Source organism: Abramis brama, assembly GCF_963993115.1.
Source record: "Abramis brama genome assembly, chromosome: 4".
Lineage (NCBI taxonomy): Eukaryota > Metazoa > Chordata > Actinopteri > Cypriniformes > Leuciscidae > Abramis > Abramis brama.
This window is the reverse complement of record NC_139966.1, coordinates 26,430,699-26,452,291: the sequence shown is the minus strand read 5'-3', so window position 1 is coordinate 26,452,291 and position 21,593 is coordinate 26,430,699. Positions and strand designations below refer to the sequence as shown.

The following is a 21,593-nucleotide window of genomic DNA, read 5'->3' as shown; positions in this document are numbered from 1 at the left end:
TTTGTGGTCCAGGGTCACATATATACAAAATAATTAACCATTGCTTAGCACTACTCATTATATAGTTGAAACATTTGCCAACAATGTGAAACATTTTTCTTTTTTAAATAAAATTAAATAAGTTGTAATGTCTTACTGGTGACAAAACAAAATATCTCATTGTAAAAACTATTACAGAGAATGGCTTAGATCAAAACAATAACAAAAGCAGCATTCTCTATGTGCTTCCCTTCCGATAATCCAATGTATTAACCACATAAATTCAGAAGCAAAGGAAAGACCAGCAAATCACAACTTTTACATTTAACTGCGGCTCTATAGTATAAATACTCAATACATATCGAATGATCTGTAACAGACAAAGCAATAGTAACACATGGTAAAAACATTGTTACTCTAACTTGTGTGTTGTGACATTGGTGTTGGATCAAATATAGTCTAAAAATAGTCTAATTTTCACAATTTGACACTGCAAAAATATCTTGTAATCCTAAGAGGTATCTCTATGGTTTTGTTTGCTGGAGTAATCCTGTTTTTACTACATGGCACGTGCGAATCAATGGGATGGGCGAGGAGTAGGCATTGATCTTCTTCTGCAGAGATGGTCTTTCATCGCATTATGATGCAATAATGTAACAAAATCTGAAACTAGTTGTTTTCTGAACTTGGTTTCAATAAAAGCTTTTTTTGGACTAACAAGAAAGTTTTGAGTTCAGAAACATACAGGATATTTTTATAGTATATGTCAAAAGATTAATGAACATTTTATTTCTCAATTCACGACCCCTTTAAGAAAAAAAAGGGTAAAACTCAGACTCAACTTGCCTGATGATAGAGATACATTGGCATTTAATATCATCACATACATTGATACATTTAAAGTCTCGGCCAATGAGTTAACCGAGTAAAATTAAGCCCCAATTAAAATGACTAATAGTATATAAATGTAAAGGAGACTCTTACAATGCTCTTCTGGTGTTTTTGATCACTGGTAGTAGTCTCATCAGTCCATGATCAGATCTTCTGTATTTCTGCAGATCAAACTTTTCCTGAGTCTCTTCAGACATGAGGAGCACAAACACCAGACCAGACCACTGAGCAGAGGAGAGATTCTGTGCTGAAAGATTTCCTGAGCTCAGATTCTCCTGGATTTCCTTTACAAAGTCATCTTTCAGTTCATTGAGACAGTGGAAGAGATTGATGGTCCTCTCTACTGATTTCTCTGTCTCTATTTTCTTTTTGATATAGTCAGCAGTGTTTTTCATGTTCTCTGATTTGAGTTTTAGTCCTGGCAGTAGTTCCTTCAGGTCATTCTGACTGGACTCCTGTGACAGACCCAGGAGGAACCGGAGGAAAAGGTCCAGGTGTCCATTCTCGCTTAGTAAAGCCTTCTTGACTGCAGCCTTATGAAGCTTAAACAGTGGCTTTTTGGACAGCTTCCATGTCAGTTTTTTTGTCCAGGATTCAAGAAAGGGGTTTGTTTTCTTGTTTTTGCCCATCAAAAACACATAAAGAGCTGCCAGGAATTCCTGTACGCTGAGATGTATGAAGCTGTAAACATTTCTTCGTAAAAGTATTTCTTCCTTAAACATTTGAGTGCATAACCCAGAGTACACTGACCCTTCGCTGACATCTAGTCCACATTCCTCAAGATCTTCTTTGTAGAAAATCAGGTTTCCTTTCTCCAGCTGTTGAAAGGCCAGTTTCCCAAGCTTCAGAATAATCTCATCAAAAGACCTTGTATTGGCTTTAGGTTCAGGGTCATCACAGTATTTTTTTTCCATCTGTTGCTGCTGAGAAATTAAGAACCTTGTGTACATCCCTGTGAGAGTTGTGGGAGTTTTGTCATTGCTCTCTTGAGCCAGTAGAGGCTGAAGAACAGTAAGAGAGATCCAGCAGAAGACAGGGATATGGCACATGATGTACAGGCTCCTGAATTTCCTGATGTGATGGATAATATTTTCAGAAACCTCAGGACTGCTGTTATTTTTGAAGTATTGCTCTTTCTGCTCATTGTTAAATCCTCGCACCTCTGTCACTTGATCAATGTAGTCACGGGGTATCGGACCAGCTGCTGCTGGTCTGGATGTGATCCAGATGAGAGCAGAGGGAACCAGGTGTGTCTTGATAAGGTTTATTATTATCTTACTCACTGTTGTTTTTTCTTTAACATCAGTACATTTGTCATCCTCTTTAAAGTTCAAAGTGCGGCGACATTCGTCCAGCCCATCAAAGATGAACATGACCTTACCATCACCTTCAGGAAGAGAGGGCAATTCTTCAGGACTACTAAAGAAGTATTTGTTAAGCAGTCCCATGAGACTGTACTCTTCTTTAATCAAATTCAGTGTACGGAATGGAAGTGGAAATATGAAGACTATATCCTGATTTTCTATTCCTTCAGGCCAGTCAAGGATGAATTTATTGACAGAGACAGTTTTTCCCACTCCTGCGATCCCCATTGTCAACACTTTTCTGTTTCGTCGACTCGTGTCACACTGGACTTTAAACATGTCATTACACTCGATTGGCTTCTCCTTGGCAGTCAGTCGGTTGTGATTTGATTCGATCTGTATCACCTCATGGTCGTTCACTCTTCCTCCAGTTTCATTCTCCACCACATATAAATCAGTGTAAATATCATTTAGGTATTGCCGATGACCCATCTGTGAATTACCAACCAAGATCCGCTCGTAGTCCTGTTTTAATTTGTCCTTCAGTTTGTGGTTGGTCTTTATATAGTCATGAACAGTAGCTTGACTTGTCTTTGTATAGTCATGAACGGTAGCTTGACTGTCATCTGCTGTTGAGCCTTTAAGGAAGAAGGGAAAAAACAGCAAAGACTAAGTGATTGTGTTTTTCATAAATTCATTATAAAACCTATATGTAAATTATAACCTAGTCTGCAGTTCCCATTACAAAAATAACTACAGCACATTGTCAAGAGAAATGGAGTGTTCTATTCTAAACAATTAGATAAAGAACTAAATTATAAGAAAAGATTTAATAAAAAAGCAGAGAATTACAGATCTTGGATAATCTGTAGGGGCCATGAAGTTTTCATAAGGTGACAAAAACATGTACTGTGTGTGCACACGTGTAGACCACATCCTGTAAAGATGACGTATTTTGCATTATGTGTTTGGGTGAACGTCGGTTCTGGGTAACATGAGCATTTTTGTGTGTAACTGCTAAATATAAAGACAGTCAGGCATTAAATGTCTAGAAAGGTAGAAAACTGATAAAATGTACAATAAAAAATGTGTGTATTGCTAATACCATTGACGCAAACAGGAAAAGCATTTTGTAAAAAAGCAGGTAAAACCAAGCATTGACGCTAATAATGTAAAAATTAAATGCACAGTAATTGTTGACGCAAGTAGAAGCAACGTGCGCAAATGTAGAGATATTGTGCGTCATTAGTGATTATAAAATGGGGCCTTTTTGAGCTTTCTCATGTGTGTGTGTGTGTGTGTGTGTGTAAGATCTTCTGGAGAGAGAGAGAGCAAGCAGCAAGCGGAAGCCAGCCACAGACCACAACCTTCAGAAGAAGACCGCGGATTTTCTTACAGAGCGTATATATTGAACGAAGACAGGGTAAGCATTAAAATGTAATTGTGTATTCTGGCCCATGGAACTCCCAGCTTATACGGCATAGAGTGGTGTATTTTTGCTTTTGCCTCTGCAAGAAATAATAAATTGAGAATGAGGACTGCAATCACTCAAAACTTATTGTCCAAGTCTGTTTATTGCTGAAGAGTAAGAACCCTTTTGGGGTATCATGAAATAACTGTCTGAAAAAGCTATATCCCATGGATTTTACAAAGTCAGTCAAGGTTGACAACCAGTCACAACAGAGTGGGCCGTGGGAGTGCATGAGCAGGTATAGCTGTTCTCTGGGGTGACCCACACCACCCAGGTAGGCTTGGTTGTTATCTGAACTGTAGGCCTAGGGGGAACGGCAGTGATCAGAGTAAACCCTGAGATAATATAATCAAAGAAGAGAATATTATACGCCTACCTGACTCCTCCTGAATCTATAAAGGTAGACCTTTTACAGGAGTTGAGTAATATAAATAGAAGAAGTGGCTTGTGACCAACATAAGAGTTACAGGGTTGTGGTAGAAACCACCCAGGAGGTGACGCGGCACAACATGTGTAATAATAATAACTACTATATTCAAATTAATCACACTCGTACTCCAACGGTGCTTCTCAATATCTCTCCTCGTTTCCTCGCTCCTCCGTCCCTCGCTCCTCCGTCCTCCATTCTATGACCCGGAAACCGATCAAGCTCAGCCATCTTGTAGGACATCTCAATTCTCTAATTGCACCGGGAGGAGGCGAGGATCGAGGAGTGAGGAGGCTTCCAGAGGAGTCATGAGCGAGGATACACAGGTGTATCCTTTGCGGAAGAGTTTTATCGACTAAACATGACGAACGTATAAATTCTCCTCCCCCTTCACATCTTTACCTTTGCAGTTTAAATAAACCACACATCTCACATATTGGTTTATCATTATTTATTACGAATTTCTTAAATAACCAAACTTCAACAACATCCAACAAGATCCTTTGAGCGCAGCTGATGACACAGTGAAGTGACACTCGAGTGATCAAATATTCCAATGTATAAACCTCTTTTCCTCCAACCTCCTTTTCTTTCCTTGCAGCCTTTCCTCGCATCCTACAGGAGGCGGAGCTAAGACATGAGGAAATGGAGCGAGAATGCACAAATAAGAAATGAGAAGCACCAAGTGATTACATTGTTACGTTCTTAGGGATGTTTAGCGTTTTTGGTTGTGTTTTGTGTGTTTCTCTTTTTGGTTCCTTTTGTCTCACTCTGACTTTAACAGGTGGCGTGCTGATTGGCTGTTTAGCCTGTCAATTATCCGTGACGAGTTGATTGGCTGTGCCCTTTGAGGGCGTTATCATCCAGTCATCCTGATGCTCGACACCTGGGGAAGCGCTACTTAAGTGACATGCAACTGCTGAAGCAGGAGAGACCCCAGCACACATTGGCATACAAGGGAATGAGATGGCAGCTAATTTAGCTAAAAATGGGTTGAAAGTAAATAAGGTAGAGGTGGCAGTCCCAGTTAGTAAAGTAGAGATCAAATCATATGTACGGAGCAAAATTAAGTTACAGTGGCAGAGATTATGGGATAAGGGAAATAAAGGAAGGCATTATAAGTAGTGATGGCAAAATGAGGCTTCCTGAACCACTGAGACCTCGCAGGCCATTGCTTCAGCTAAAGGTTCATTACTCGAAGCTTCATTCAGCATTGCTCACTAGTGACACCTAGCTACTGTGCAAAGAAATAGACAAATTAATTCATTCTGAACCAGTGTCGCGCCCCCCCCCCCCCCTCCCTAATTTTATAAAAAATGCTTTTATAAATAAAAATATTTATTTGTAATGTAAATATATTTATATTTAAATGTATATTTTATAAAAATATTTTTATAAATAAACAATATTTATTTATTTATTTTGTACTCACTGTTGATGTTTGTAACCTTTCATTTGCAATAATAAAAAGACATGATCAGACATTTGTCCATTACTGTGTATAATATAAAATATGTATATTTCTCTGTCTGAATTTACTTGAGTCACACACCAGAGTCACACACACAGTTCATTAATTATTCATAAATTGTTTGGATAGGGACAGTATGAACAACAACAGTGACACTGTTGAGTGCAGTGCTTATGTTAGAGGGAGTGTAATAATTTATTAATTTAACAGATTATAGATAACAGATTAAAGTAAACTGCAACAGAATAGTCTGGAAGGAAGGAAAATAAAAATAGATTTTTTATTGAGAAACAGAATTATTTCAAGTGTGTTGGGGTTTAGACGATTCCTCTTCTTGGACAAAATCTCTCTAGCCTGGGAAAATATCCTTTCACAAGGAACAGAGGATGAAGGGGAACGTAAAAATGGCAGTGGTACAAATGAGGATACTGATGCTTCTGTTGAGCCCAGACAGGGGAGGATTCCCCCTTTCTTGCTGGCTCCATTACCAGGGAAAAGGAAGAGTCACAAAAAGCAAACAAATCCAAAAGGGCAATCCAAATCAAAAAGCAGTCCAGTCCAGATCCAAAAATCCAGAGCAATCCAAATAATCTTATCTAATTAATATAACAAGACTATAATATAGGCCTACTATAATAATAATATACTATAACTATTCTAACCTGATAATGTAATAATATACAGCCCTAACACATATGACACAATAACGACAATGACAATGATAGTTTTCTAACTCTCTGACAGACACTACTACAACTGATTCTACTACTGCTGACAACACCCACAAGGAGGCGCGAGTTTCGAATTTAATCCGGAAGCGACACTCAGACCGAACCGATGACGTAGCCACACAAACCGAGGCCTCGTTTGTCATTAGTCACGTGATTTTCACGTTAACAACACAAGCCTCGAATCGCGGCTTCATCTGGCACGCCCACTTTTTCTCGACACACGCTCCAACGCCTCGGTTCAAATGTCACATCACTAATTATAAGATACAGCAGAAAGTGGGGGAAGAAAAGTCAATGGGGAAGAGCAGGAGAGAACAGTGTCAATTTAGCAGAATTAGACTAGGTCATACAAAGTTAAATGCATCTCTACATCTTATAGGAAAACATATCTGGAAATTGTGAGACATGCAGTCAACTGGAAACTGTGGAACGTGATGTTTGAATGCACTAAATACTCAACTCAAAGAATGGCTTTAAGGAATGGACTGGAACAAGAAGGAATTAAACAAATGGACAAAAAGAAGCAGGAGAGACTTTTTGTATTGAATTTGACTTGTGATGTGTTTTTGTTTTATTTAGTTTTGTTAAGTGCTTTGACTGTCATGTTAATCTTGCCTATTTTGACTGCCTTAAAAACTTCCCATTTGTGAATTTTGAAAGTATTAAACAAGCTCTTCTAAGCTGGATGGAGGAGAGGGGTTAGGTAAGCATGTCATGAGACATACCTATCTTGTTTTACTTTTGTCTGTTTGTCTGGTTAGAGTAGTTTAGTTATGACGTAGTGGATGTTGAAGACTTTTTAAGGATTGGATTGAAATGAAATGAAATGGTTTCGTAAGTTCCTTTTTGATTGTTATTTTCTTTTGTTTGGCACAATCCAGTTTCCCCCTTTGTTCTACCCAGTTCCTAAAATTTGCCGGTGTGTTTAGTTTTCTTTTGTTTCATGGTTGGTTTATTTGTCTTTGTGTAAATATTGATTTTTCTTTTATTCATATGTAAAATAGTTATCCATTTATTAAATTAAGTTAATTTGACTTTTTGTCTCGTGTCTCTCGTTCTTCTCATCTCATTCAGTGAATATTGGTGTCAGGGGTCCGAACTGCATCATCTTTCAGTTGATATAAGATACTGGATGCTTTCCAGTATCAATCAAAATCTATCTTTGCACAGAAGCCAAATCTGAAGTGGCATAAAACCTTAAAGATGTGGGATAGTTCACCCAAAATTTTTAATTCTGTCATTGTTTACTCCCCCTCAAGTTGTTCCAAACCTGTATAAATGTATTTGTTCTGCTGAACACAAAGGAAGGTATTTTGAAGAATGTTTGTATCCAAACAGTTGTGTGGCACCATTGACTTCCATAGTATTTTTTTCCTACTATAGAATTCAATGGTGAATAGCTCACTGCTGTTTGGTGGTTTGCTACACAATGAAATTACAGGACAAAACGGTATCAGAGTTGGATTTGATACTAGGAGCTGAGGTGGATCAGACCCAGCATGTTTTATGTCTGCTTTTATGCGGCGTTGCATCTTTAAACAGAATTTTGTGCCGACATAGAGCAGCCTTAACTCCGCTGTGTAAAGATGCCTTAAGGTCTGCCGCTGTTATTCTTGGCCCTGTTATTGTTTTTTGCTGTTACATTTAATCTTGTTTCCATGTACAGGGAGTGATTTGTTATTTACCCCATTTCTCTACTGAATGAGCTCCAACAGCAGCAGATGTCTTTATACTGCCTTCAGCCTGACCTGCGTGTGTGTGTGAGAGAGAGAGAAGATCACTAACTGGGAGATATAAGTTACACAAACACATCAGCAAAGTAAAGAGGAAAGATTTAAGTCATACCATCACACTGGTAAACATTCGATCATATTACAGTCACAGCAAATTAAACATTACCTTGCTTGTGTTTGTTCTCCAGCTGATTAGCCAGTTCATTCTGGTTCATGTTTCTCAGGATCTCCACCGCGATCTTCACAGCTTCTTCTGGTCCAAAACACTCCAACATCTTATCCACAGTTTTTAACCTATCTGCATTCTCCATTTCACAATTTGATATATGCTCATGATTCTTTAAGCGCCACTGAAACTCCTTTAGATCAGCTTCTACTAGTTCCTTCAGTGAGTTCAGAAGCTGCTCTTCAACAGATGCCATCGTCCTTCACGGATTCACAGCTATGTCTTTAAATGCAAATGAGCTGCTTCTTTCAGCCCCCTTTCCAGAAAAGGGTGGTGCTTTTACAGCTTGTGCCTCAGATACTCTGCCAACAACAAATAAAACAGGAAACGTTTAACGTTTAGTTTAAATAGCCTTGTCAGTTTAAACTTCAGAAATATGGTTTTCTGAGTGCAAAACACACTAAGCACGTGCACAGAAAGAATGCTTTTTGCATCGATTTTCAAATACAAACAGTTCACATACACAGTTGGTTAAATTTATGAACATAATTAGCTGGGAAAGAAACCGGATGTATCTCAGTATAAGATCTGGGAATTGGTGTCTCTTGGACATGGCGACAAGTATCGTACTAATGCAACCAGGCTTCGTCCCTGTATGCCTTGTGTGGAAGTGCCTGAAAGATAACTCAAGACTACACGGCGTTTCAGGGAGTTCAGAAACAGTGCACACTGATGTTGTTTTGAATATTGATATTGTTATTGCTTTTTACCTGCTTGGAAGAAATGTTACTTTGCTTGCTTTAAAGGTAATGCTTATAAAAACGCTTGAATGCTATGTGATTGGAAAGTACCTGAAATACTTGAAATGATGTTGATGTAGTAAACCTCTAGATTGTTAAAAGTAATAAATAAGTGTTCCCTTTCGAGGAAACTCGCACTGTTTCAATGACGTTTTGGAAACGCCCCTGCGTGATTGCGTCTGAAGCACTTATATCAACTAGTCCAATGGCGAGAGTGAACATCGCGGGCGGGTGACGTCCAGTGTTGGGTAAGTTACCTTAAAAAAGTAATTAGTTACTTTTTGTGAGAAGTAACTATAACTGAGTTAGTAATTATTACAAAAGTAACTAATTACCAGGGAAAGTAACTATTGTGTTACTTAAAAAAAAAGTTCAAATATGTGAAATAACTTATTTCCGCGAAATATTAAATATGTTAAATGAATGAAATGGACACTAAATAAAATCAATTATTATTATAAAACATTGTACACTAATCTACACTATTTTAATGTTGCTGTGGGACAATGTGAGAGACACCTATTAAATTAAATATTATATTACTATAGTGGAACAACAAAACACAATAGATAGTCGAGCGTGCTCTCGGACACATTCTGTCTCTCTTGCGCGCTGTCAAGCGAGCTCGCTGCATTCGCCTCTCTTTTATCCAGCCCAGCGCCTCATAAACACACACACACCAGAGAAAAAACTTTGCAGGTCCTATGGCTGAGATAGAGCCTTCTCGGACAAAAACTGCTTCAGTGAGCTCAATTATAGTAACGCCACATTTTATTGTCAGTAATGGTAATGGCATTGTAACGGAGGAAACAGTAATTACACTGAACAAAATTATAAATGCAACACTTTTGTTTTTGCCCCCATTTTTCATGAGCTGAACTCAAAGATCTAAGACTTTTTCTCGTCGCTGTCCCAGGTTCACAGGTGGTCTTATCTAGGTTGTGCTCTCAGTATTCACACAGACAGGCTCTTGTTTGTATGGCGTTTGGGCATTCTCGTTCCCAAAGCGCCATTGACGCAGCGCAAGTTCCCTCGAATGGGAACGTCTCAGGTTATGACTGTAACCCTAGTTCCCTGAGAAGCGTCACTTTGCCATACTCCCTGCACCGGTCAGACCGGATATGCTTTTATCCTTTCCTGGTCGTGACATCACCCGCCCGTGACGTTCACTCTCTCCATTGGACTAGTTGACACAAGTGCTTCAGATGCAATCATGCAGGAGCGTTTCCAAAGTGTCATCGACACTGCGCAAGTTCTATTGCCTCCTGTGAGACTTTACTTATAACTACAAACTGAGCTTCAAACAAGAACAACCACAAGGGAGTCTTCTACATCATTACATTCCAGAATAACTTTAACCTGCTGCTGGTGAGTACTTAACCCCCTGGGGTCGACGGTCGCGCCAGCGATACCAGCTCGCTTTTTTTCTAATCAGTGCAAAATATAGTGCAAAAATACTCTGTTGATTTTGATCTTGCATAAAAGTGTTATACATTATCGTTAAGTGTCTATTTTTTTGTGTATACTCACAATAAAAACAAAGTGTTCTGCTTTTTGCCAAATAAAGAAAAATAAACATGATGCGAGTTCTGCCTTCTCTCTGTCAGTGAAGTCCATTCTGAAATGCGTCCGAAAAAGAGATAAAAAGATGTCACTTTTCACAAAGTGAAAGATAAAAAGTATTTTTTATCAGACAAAAGGCTGATAAAAAAGACAGCCGTTGCATCGGCATTCAACTGCGTGAATAGCAGTTAGCGCTCTGCTTTTACATTTTTGTTTATTTAAATTAAATTTTTGATCTATTATTCTCTCTTGATGAATCAATGACATGACAAAGTGAAACTATTGTAGGTGTTTTTCATTGCATGGTTTTCAATTTAAAAAATCTTTCCCATATAGTTTCCCAATAGTTCCCATTACGTTTTCAGAATGATCCCAGTACATTCCCCTAACCTCTTTACTCTGATATCATGTACCCTGCAGTACGTCAGTAATCATCCAGCACTGCCACATCCCATATAGTATAAGCGGCATTGAAGACGGATGGATGGATGGATGTCAATGATCAGTAAACTTCAACAAACCACGTCTTGTTTTAATCTGTTGTTTAATCAATAGAAATGATCCAAGCACATAAATCATTATATGAAGGATTAAATGTGTCCATTAAAATTTAAGATTTCTTAGAGCTTGGATCCAACCACAATATCCCATATTTTACTACTTCTTTTTTTTTTAGCACCAAATAACAACGTTAAATAATTTCTTATTTCTTAGGCTTCACTTTTGATTATTCTTGTGTAAGACTGATTTGTTTAACTTCTTCCTGTTACAAAGAAAAAATAAGTACTTGCACACACTGACACTGGCAAGAAACCAGAAGTTGAAGATACACACACACACATTTGCGCACAAACATTTCTTCCTTGTTTCTATATTTCTTGAAATGCAATATATGGTTAGGTTGATCTTTAATTATTATGATTGGATGGACTGGATATCCTGGATGATTTTGCCATATCTTTAGTTATTGAATGTATAAATATGAATCTTCTTCCTTAAAGGGTCATGAAACCCCCCTTTTTCAGCTCAAGTCTAGCTCACAATCTTTTTGAAAAATGCAACTTAATTGGGCGTGGTGGTTGTAAGAAGAAGAGAGGGGAGTGGGTGTGGTACGGCACGGGAGGGGAGGGGGGGAAACTGTCATCGCCAGTGGCCCATGCATATCGACTGTCACTAAAAATCTGTGGTAAAACGTGAGGAAATGCTAGATTTTTTTTATAGCTGGCAAAGTTAAAGTCTAATGAAATACACGGACACCTTATTTTTGTCCTTTCAAAAGTAACTGAATGCCCTGCTACATATATTAGCCTACAGTAATCATAATTGTATTTACATATAAATGTACATGTATAGGTATAATTATGTTATTATAAAATATATATTTGTTTATATACACACTATAAATGCATATATTTGAAAATACTAAATTTTCTGCTTAAAAAAAAAAACGTTCCGTACATAGCCTAGATCTACGCGCCCCCTGAACCCACATAATAAAGATGGACAGTGACATAGAAATTTGCAAAAATTAAGCATAGGCTACGTTCCATACAATTGAGGTATTATCGAAATATCTAAATTTTAATAACGAGTGATTATTTAAAGCTACACTGTGTAATATTTTAAGTTGATTTTTAGCAAAAAACACTTTGTTCTTTCAAAATTATACGTTCTCATTGATGAGTAATAACTTCAACCAACTAATTAAGTATTCTCGTAAGTGCATAATCTGCCGTTTAGAATACATACGAGCGAGTCGCTCGAATGGCGGAAGACATGTTGTACAGCGCATCCATCTTGAAAATACATTAGCCAAAGAGGGACATACCTGGAAATTCAAGCTTCGCCTTTCGCGTTTTTACACTCAGTGGCACCGTGACGAATGTGAGGAGGAGATTACTCGCGACTGCCGGCAGATTTGAAATAATACGGCCACCCTAGGACTTAAAACGCCCTCGGAATGGGAGGGGCTAGAAAGTAATATTCAGTTGGTAGTCATATACAATTTCACCGAGTGGTCAGGGGTGACCACTTATTCCATGCCCCATATACTAGCGTTATAAGCTAATCTGTTTTTAGAGATAAAACTCTTTACATTCGATTATCATGAAAACGCATCCCAGAGAACGATCGACTCGGTAACCATGTGCTAATTACCCCTGGGTTCATTTTTCACCGGAATTGTCCTTTAACTCAACCAACGAGTCTATAAGACAGGGATTGTCAACCTTTTAGTCATGAAGTGCCATTTTTAAGCTTCCAAGTTAATCACAGTCACACAACCCATATACTCCTTTCATAATAAGATGATTTTCTTTAGGTTTAAATTAGACTTTGAAGAACAGATTTCAAAATGGGCCTATTTACACAGTCATTTGTGTGTGTTTTACTGATTGGATAGCTCTTCGTTTTTTTTAATTATTTTTTTACAAAAGTGTTCCAATCTTCAATTCCTGCTCTATAAGCAAATTCACGTCATATATTCACGATAAGAAGTTCACGTCAATGAAAGCAAGCTGTGAGCATGATTTCATTTATCAGCTCATTTCAAGATCAAAGATGCAATTGTAGAGAGAGCGGCATCAGCACTGGAAAGATAATTTAGTGTCACTACTTTTAACGAAGATGATTGTGTGTTGAGCTTCAAGCTGAGACACTGGACTTTTCAGTTTCATTTCAGTAGCTGAGCTACTCCTATGCAGCTATGTGTGTTGCAGTAGCGCTGTCATTTCTGTGTACCAGGAGCCGTTATAACACGCCCTCGCATGGTTAGTTTTTCCAATTTTAGGAGTAAAATTTACATGTGTGGCTTCAACAACCAGATACATTTTGTCCAGTTTCATCTGGAATGTGGAAAAATGCCTTTTCACAATTAGATAGCTATCCTCAAAATGTAGATCTCTATGCAGGTGGGAGGTACTTTATCTGAATGAACTACATCTTTCTCACTTTTGCTCTGCGACAGTATTTTACATATGCTTCTGCCTCATCTGGACGATTGAACTGCTTCTCCAAGCCTCATGGGGTTTAGGTTTTGGCTGCAATGTCCATATTTCCAATATCTACAGCAATATCTTTATGGAAGTGAAGTGCATCCCTGAGTAGCTTGGAGACTACGGTTTCCATAAAGCAGGTTTATGTCTTAGAGAATATGTTTCAGGGTTAGTTTACTTCAGATTAACGTCTCGAAGCCAGTGTTAATTTTGACAGCAAATTTCGATTTAGTTTTAGTCATAGTCGTTTGACTAACATGCCATTTAGTTTTAGTCATATTTTAGTCATCTGAATTGTTTTAGTCGACTGAATATCATAAGATTTTAGTCGACTAAAATCTAATGGGTTTAGTTAAATTGTTAAATGCATTAATTAAGCATTTCTCTAAAATTTCCAAACTCATTTACTCCTGGAGAAAACATCTATTAACCTGCTAATATGAATGATATTAAGGTTTGAACATGCAATATAGACACATATTTAACTGCTCTGACGTGTTTATTTATCTTAAATAAATAAATAAATAAAACCACTTTTCATAAAGAAACAAGAACATGGTTTTCTTTTTAATTAATGATATGTGCATTCTTTTTATCAACTTGCATACAATATTCTTCATTCTCTCAAGCAGACATACTTTTTCAGATTTATCCATTTGCCTGCTCTTCTCTTTCTCCTAGCCATTTCCGTTTACATTTTTGAACGTTTCATGAGACGTGCAGCAAGTGTATGCCAACTTATGTCCTGTTGGGTACATCAGCATGTTACAATTCAAATTCAAACCTATGTCAATAAATCATAAATCATTGTTATTCAGCCCTACTTTTCCAATCTCACATTTCACTCATCTGCAGTCAAAAGTGAACAAATTTTATGTATTTATGGAAGATTTATTTTTGCAATTGGAGTTTTCTATATTTGAAAATACATAAAAAGAACTAAAGAAACATGAAATGCTCACCTCAACAATATTTGTAGATCTTTCTTTTTTCTCTTCTGAACTATCGAGTTGAACAGCAGCTCTGAAATTTCTTTCACTTCCTTGAAGGAAGTGAAACTGCTTTCAAGAAGAGATTTATGCACTTAAAGGGATAGTTCACTTTGAAATTAATTTTTGATATGTTTTAGCTTACCTCAAGGGCATCCAAGATGTAGGTGTCTTTGTTTCCGCAGTAGTTTCAATTTTGATATTTTTAGGTCAAACCGTTCTTGTCTGTCAGTCATATAATGCAGGTCGATGGTCACTGGCTCAAAACACAAGCACAGAGTCCAAATTAAAACAGTTCCCCATCGTCCAAATGAAACAATTCCCCATCATAAGTACACATTGATGGCCTAAGACACGAAACGAGCGGTTTGTGTGAGAAAACGAACAGTATTTATATCGTTGTTATCTCTTGAAAACAGCACACGTCCAAATGATCTGACGGCGCGGGCGGGTATAGATGTATACACTAGAAGTCGCCTTCGCTACTGCAGTTCATTGGAACGAAACCGTAGCCAAGGCGACATCTATGTATATATCTATACCCGCCCGCGCCGTCAGATCATTTGGACGTGTGCTGTTTTCAAGAGATAACAACGATATAAATACTGTTCGTTTTCTCACAAAAACCGCTCGTTTCGTGTCTTAGGCCATCAATGTGTACTTATGATGGGGAATTGTTTCATTTGGACGATGGGGAATTGTTTTAATTTGGACTCTGTGCTTGTGTTTTGAGACAGTGACCATAGACCTGCATTATATGACTGACAGACAAGAACGGTTTGACCTAAAAATATCAAAATTGAAACTACTGCGGAAACAAAGACACCTACATCTTGGATGCCCTTGAGGTAAGCTAAAACATATCAAAAATTAATTTCAAAGTGAACTATCCCTTTAATATGTCTGTGCACTACAGGGCGCTCTAGTTCACTCCCTTGTATGTTGCGTTGAGTCATAAAAGACGTTCCCAGTAAACAGAGATGAGTTAACACAGCAATCGTCTCAACGTATCATTGTGTTATATAAAAGACAAAGACATAACATATTGGCGACAAGGATCATCTTTGTTGAACCCATGTTTAGTGCGACATAGAGAGCTGGCTACTGAATACTGCAGAACTGATGAATGTAGTGGACCAACGACAAAATGGCTGTGTTTATCGGTCATATGGATGCATTTGATGAGTCAGCAGAACAGTGGGCTACCTACATAGAAAAGTTTGAACAATTTGTTGCTGCAAATGACATTGCAGATGAGAAACAAGTCGCGGTGTTACTGAGTGTAATGGGTGCATCTACATATGGTCTGTTGCAAAGTTTAATTGCTCCGGATAAACCGGGTGTGAAGTCATACGAAGACATTGTGCGTGTTTTGAAAGAACATTTCTCGCCGAAACCGACCATGATTGCAGAAAGATTTAGGTTTCATAACCGTAGTCGACAGGAGACATAAACAGTAGCACAGTATGTCGCAGTTTTGAAAAAGCTGAGTGAACGCTGCGAATTTGGGACACATTTGCAAGATGCATTAAGGGTGCTTTCACACTTGGTTCGATTGCCTGTTCCGAACCCGAGTTCGATTGCTCCCCAGTCCCTCTGCCCCCGATGGACTGAGTTCACATTATATTATTTGTATCTGAAACGCGCTACGCTTTTGTCATCAAGCTGCAGCTGGCACGTAATCATGTTGCTTGGTAACCGCTATGAATGAAAAGGCGTCAAAATGGATAGAATTGCTCGCTTCACATTTGTTCTTCTTTTTTGAACCTTTGGTTTTGTTTTCAAAGAAAAGATACAGAAACACACTTGCATCTGTCTGCCGCAAAAGTACTAAAATCGTTCCAAAGACAGCGGGCTGTCTGCCGAAGACAATTTCGCAGAAATTAAAACCAGAAATCATCTCTCTGGTTGCAGTGCGTCAATCCCGCTTTTCGTCAAGGTAAGTGTATACACACACACGCACGCACCACATTATACGTCATCAATAGCGATTCACTTCCGCGATTTGGTACGATTGCGTTCATATCAGCAACGAACCGTACCGCAGTTCACATTAACCGTTCCCCAGACCACCCTTTTTAAGCGGACACGAGTACGGTTCGCGGGTGCGCACCCGAGTTCGGAAGACAGCGTTCACATCATCCAAACGAACTGAACTCTGACGTCATTCGAACCCGGGTGCGCACCAAAAGTGCTAGTATGAAAGCACCCTAAGAGATCGCTTTGTGTGTGGGCTGAAAACGGAGTCTATACAGAAACGGCTACTGACGGAAGCAGCTCTCACATTCCAAAAGGCGGTGGAGATTGCAGTGTCTATGGAAATGGCCGCAAGGGAATCTCAACAGTTAAGTGGCTCTTTGAAAGTGAATGCAGTCCTTGCAAGAGAAAGGGGGGAGCAAGTGCTACCGTTGTGGAAGAACAAACCACAATGATAAAGATTTCAAAGAGCAGCAGTGCCACAACTGTGGTTAAAAAGGCCACATTTCCCGAGTTTGTAGAATTAAAGCAAAACGCACAACTGAATATAAAAAGTTAAAGTGAGTGAGGATGAAAAGTGCCCAACAGAAAAAGAGAGTGCATCAGACGAATGTGAAAGACTTGTCGAGTGATGACACTACTGATACGGAACTGGCACTGCATGTGATGTCTAGAAAGGAGGAATTGTCAGACATCTGTCTAAAGCCAAAAGTTGAGGAAGAAATCTTGGAAATGGAATTAGACACTGGAGCTGCTGTTTCTTTGATTTCAAGAGAACTTTACAACACACGACTAGCCCATAAACCACTGTGCACGACAGATGTGATTCTGAAAACCTATACAGGCGAGGTGGTGTCTCCAGTAGGGGTCATCATAGTCAAAGTTAAAATAAACAAACAGAAGGCTCACATCCTTGAGTTGCACTGAGGTCAGACCGATCAGACCACCTGAGAAAGTAGTTACTATGTCTGATTTCAAAGAAATTGATGGCAAAATTTTGGAAGAAACCGTACAGCACCTTAAAACATCAACCTGCGCTCTTGACACACTTCCCACATCTTTTTTCAAAAGTGTGTTAAACAGTTTAGATGCAGATATTCTAGAAGTGGTAAATGCCTCACTTCTCTGTGGGAGTTTTCCAAACTCCCTGAAAACTGCAGTTGTCAAGCCCCTCCTGAAAAAGAGCAATCTGGATAAGACCATATTAAGCAACTATAGACTGATCTCAAATCTTCCTTTCATAGGCAAGATCATTGAAAAAGTTGTCTTCAATCAGCTGAACAAATTCCTGAGCTTGAATGGATCCTTTGACAATTTTCAATCTGGTTTCCGACCGCACCACAGCACAGAGACAGCGCTCATAAAGATAAACGATATTCGCTTAAATACTGATTCAGGCAAATTATCAGTGCTGGTACTACTCGACCTCAGTGCTGCATTTGACACTGTCGATCATAACATACTTCTTGACAGGCTGGAAAACTGGGTGGGGCTTTCTGGGATAGTCCTTAAATGTTTCAGGTCATACTTAGATGGGAGAGGTTATTATGTGAGTATAGTGGACGCATATGCTCCCAATGAGCCAAATAATGAGAAAGAACCAAATTGCCTACCACAGCTATGCAGACGACACACAGCTCTACTTAGCCCTATCGCCTAATGACTACAGCCCCATTGATTCCCTGTGCCAATGCATTGACGAAGTCAACAGTTGGATGTGTCAAAACTTTCTTCAGTTAAACAAAGACAAAACTGAAGTCATTGCGTTTGGAAACAAAGATGAAGTTCTCAAGGTGAACGCATACCTTCACTCTAGGGGTCAAACAACTAAACATCAAGTCAGGAATCTTGGTGTGACACTAGAGTCAGACCTTAGTTTCAGTAGTCATGTCAAAGCAATAACTAAATCAGCATACTATCATCTGAAAAATATTGCAAGAATAAGATGCTTTGTTTCCAGACAAGACTTAGAGAAACTTGTGCATGCTTTCATCACCAGCAGGGTGGATTATTGTAATGGACTCCTCACTGGCCTTCCCAAAAAGACCATAAGACAGTTGCAGCTCATACAGAACGCTGCCGCCAGGATTCTGAGCAGAACCAGAAAATATGAACATATCACACCAGTCCTCAGGTCTTTACACTGGCTCCCAGTTAAATTTAGGATTGAAGTATTATTACTGGTATATAAATCATTCAATGGCCTAGGACCTCAATATATTGCAGATATGCTCACTGAATATAAACCCAACAGATCACTCAGATCATTAGGATCATATCAGCTAGAAATACCAAGGGTTCACTCTAAGCATGGCGAGTCCGCTTTTAGCTATTATGCCAGCCGCAGCTGGAACCAGCTTCCAGAGGAGATCAGATGTGCTCCTACAGTAGTCACATTCAAATCCAGACACAAAACACATCTGTTTAGCTATGCATTTACTGATTGAGCACTGTGCCGCTGTTCGTCCGACTGTTTGTACTGTACTGTATTTTATTTTATTTTTCTAAACTGTTTTAATTATTCTTATTTCTTTTTATTATTTTAATTTCTTCTATGTAAAGCACTTTGAATTGCCATTGTGTATGAAATGTGCTATATAAATAAACTTGCCTTGCCTTGCCAAGGCGAAATTACCACTCTATGTCGTGGAAGGAGAAGCCCTACCACTATTCAGGAGAGAGTGGCTCAAAAAATTAAGCCGAACTTAAGAGTGTGAGTAAAGGGTTAATTGAAACGGTGCTAGAAAAGCACAAAAATGTCTTCAGGAAAACACTGGGCTTGCTAAAAGGTATTGAGGCTACAGCCACAATTTTGTCAAGCACGCAATGTCCCCTATGCACTGAAGCCGAAAGTGGAAGCAGAAATAAATCGACTATTGGAGCTGGGGGTCATCTCCCCGGTGACTTGCAGCAAATGGGCTACCCCTATTGTGCCAGTTGTTAAAAGGAATGGGGATGTGAGGATTTGTGGAGATTTTAAGGTAACAGTGAATCCGGCCCTTCGTGTTGAATGTTACCCGATTGCACAAATAGAGGACTTATTCTCATCATTGGCAGGGGGCCAACGCTTCACCAAACTGGACCTCTCAAATGCGTACTTATAAGTGTCCTTGGCAGAAAGCTCACGCAAATGTCTCACTATCACCACGTCAAAGGGGCTGTTCTGTTACAATTGTTTACCATTTGGTATTGCTTCAGCTCCTGCAATTTTTCAAAGGGCGATGGATCAGATCTTACAAGGCCTTCCCCAATGTTCATTGCTATCTAGACGATATATTAGTGACTGGGTCAGATGACGAGCAGCATCTCAAAAATGTAGATGCAGTCCTCAGTCGATTGGATGAGTTTGGGCTATGTGTCCAACGTGAGAAATGTGAATTCTTTAAAGATTCGCTGGAGTATTTGGGGCACATCATAGATGCTCAGGGTCTTCATAAGTCACCAGAAAAGGTCAGGGCAATCATGGATGCGCCTGCACCGAAGGACGTCAGTCAAATTCGTTCATTTCTAGGATTTATAAACTATTACAGTCAAATCATCCCTAATCTTGCACCAGTGTTAGCACCCCTCAATGCTCTTCTGTGTAAAGGATAGCAGTGTCTGTGGTCTCTTGAGTGTGAGGATGCATTCAACAAGGTAAAAAAATTGTTGCTATCGCAAAGCGTATTGACACATTATAATCCACAGTTACCAATCAGACTGGCCTGGGATGCATCACCATACGGTGTGGGCACCACAGAACATTGAGCACAGCAGAGCAAAACGTCTCAGGTTACGTATGTAACCCTGGTTCTCTGATAGGGAATGAGACGCTGCGTTTGAGACGCTGTGGGAACGCCCTGCGTGATTGCGTCGTGAAGCATGTGTATAATCAGTCCAATGGAAAGACGAGACGTCATAGGCAGGTGACGTTATCGACCAGGAAACTATAAAGCACTCCTGAAACCAGACTGCGGTAGCTTCTGGAAAGCCTGAAGCAAGTCGATCAGGGCATGCAGGAAGTATGGCAGGCAAACGCAGCGTCTCGTTCCCTATCAGGGAACCAGGGTTACATCCGTAACCTGAGACGTTCCCTTTCAAGGGAACTCGAGCTGCGTTTGAGACGCTGTGGGAACCCCATACCCACTACACCATAATACCAAATACTCGTTCTGTGTGAAGTCCTTGCGCACACTAAGAAGCAAGCAACCTAGCCCCAGGAGTGAAGAGGTCTAGATCATAAGATCTGACAAATGTATGTGGTGAAGACCAACCCGCCGCATTACAGATATCCTGAAGAGAAACTCCCGAAATTAAAGCCTTCAAGGCAGCCATACTCCTCATAGAATGGGCCCGAACATCCAAGGGTGAAGGCTGTCCGGCCGCTTCATAAGCAAGTGAGACAGCCTCAACTACCCACTTGCTCATTACCTTTTTAGATGCAGGGCAACCTTTCTTAGGTGACCCGAAGCAGACAAATAATTGCTCTGATTTACACCACAGGGCAGCTCTGTGAACGTATGCAACCAAAAGCCCGAACGGGACATAACAGATTAAGTTTTTCCTGATCTGAGGTATTAAATGGTGGAGGATAAAAGGCCTGCAGCACTGTTGGGCCCGCAACATTAGTAGGGACCTTAGGGATGTAACCCGGTCTAGGGTGAAGAAATGCCTTCACCATACCAGGTGCAAATTCCAAACATGAAGGAGCAACCGAAAAGGCTTGCAAATCTCCAATTCTCTTGATAAAAGAAATAGCAAGAAGAAATAAAGTTTTTAGAGTGAGGAACTTTTCTGAAACCTCTTCAGTGGGCTCGAAGGGAGCCAAAGCCAGACCCTCATGTACAATGGCCAAATGCCAAGCCGGTGCTCTAGAGTGCAGGTCTCAACCTCAATGTACCACGGAGAAAACGAATAATCAGAGGATATCTCCCAAGAGAAGTGCCCTCCAGAGGGGTCTGGTAGGCCGATATAACCGCCACATATACCTTTAAGGTAGAGGGAGATAATCCAGGAGAGAAACGGTCTTGCAAGAAATCAAGAACTGTACCAATAGGGCAGTTAACAGGATCTAGGTGACGTTCACCACACCAGGCAGAGAATAATTTCCATTTCAATG

At 39.5% G+C, this 21,593-nt stretch overlaps 1 protein-coding gene across 2 annotated transcripts in view; it reads right to left on the bottom strand.

Annotated features, from left to right (window-relative positions):
* LOC311080520 (protein NLRC3-like) overlaps positions 1–14,583 on the bottom strand; it is a 41,596-nt gene extending 27,013 nt beyond the window's left edge. The window contains exons 1-5 of one of the 2 annotated variants that reach the window (XM_084110509.1): positions 14,492–14,582; positions 14,168–14,274; positions 8,174–8,535; positions 7,960–8,022; positions 964–2,812 (exon numbers count right to left, since the gene is read on the bottom strand). In XM_084110509.1, the coding sequence (XP_083966635.1) occupies positions 964–2,812; positions 7,960–8,022; positions 8,174–8,429 (2,168 nt within the window). In that variant the 5' untranslated portion in view covers positions 8,430–8,535; positions 14,168–14,274; positions 14,492–14,582. Of the gene's footprint in view, positions 1–963; positions 2,813–7,959; positions 8,023–8,173; positions 8,536–14,167; positions 14,275–14,491 lie in introns of both variants that reach the window. The other variant, XM_084110508.1, reaches the window with a different exon arrangement.
* Between the last annotated feature and the right edge of the window lie 7,010 nt (positions 14,584–21,593).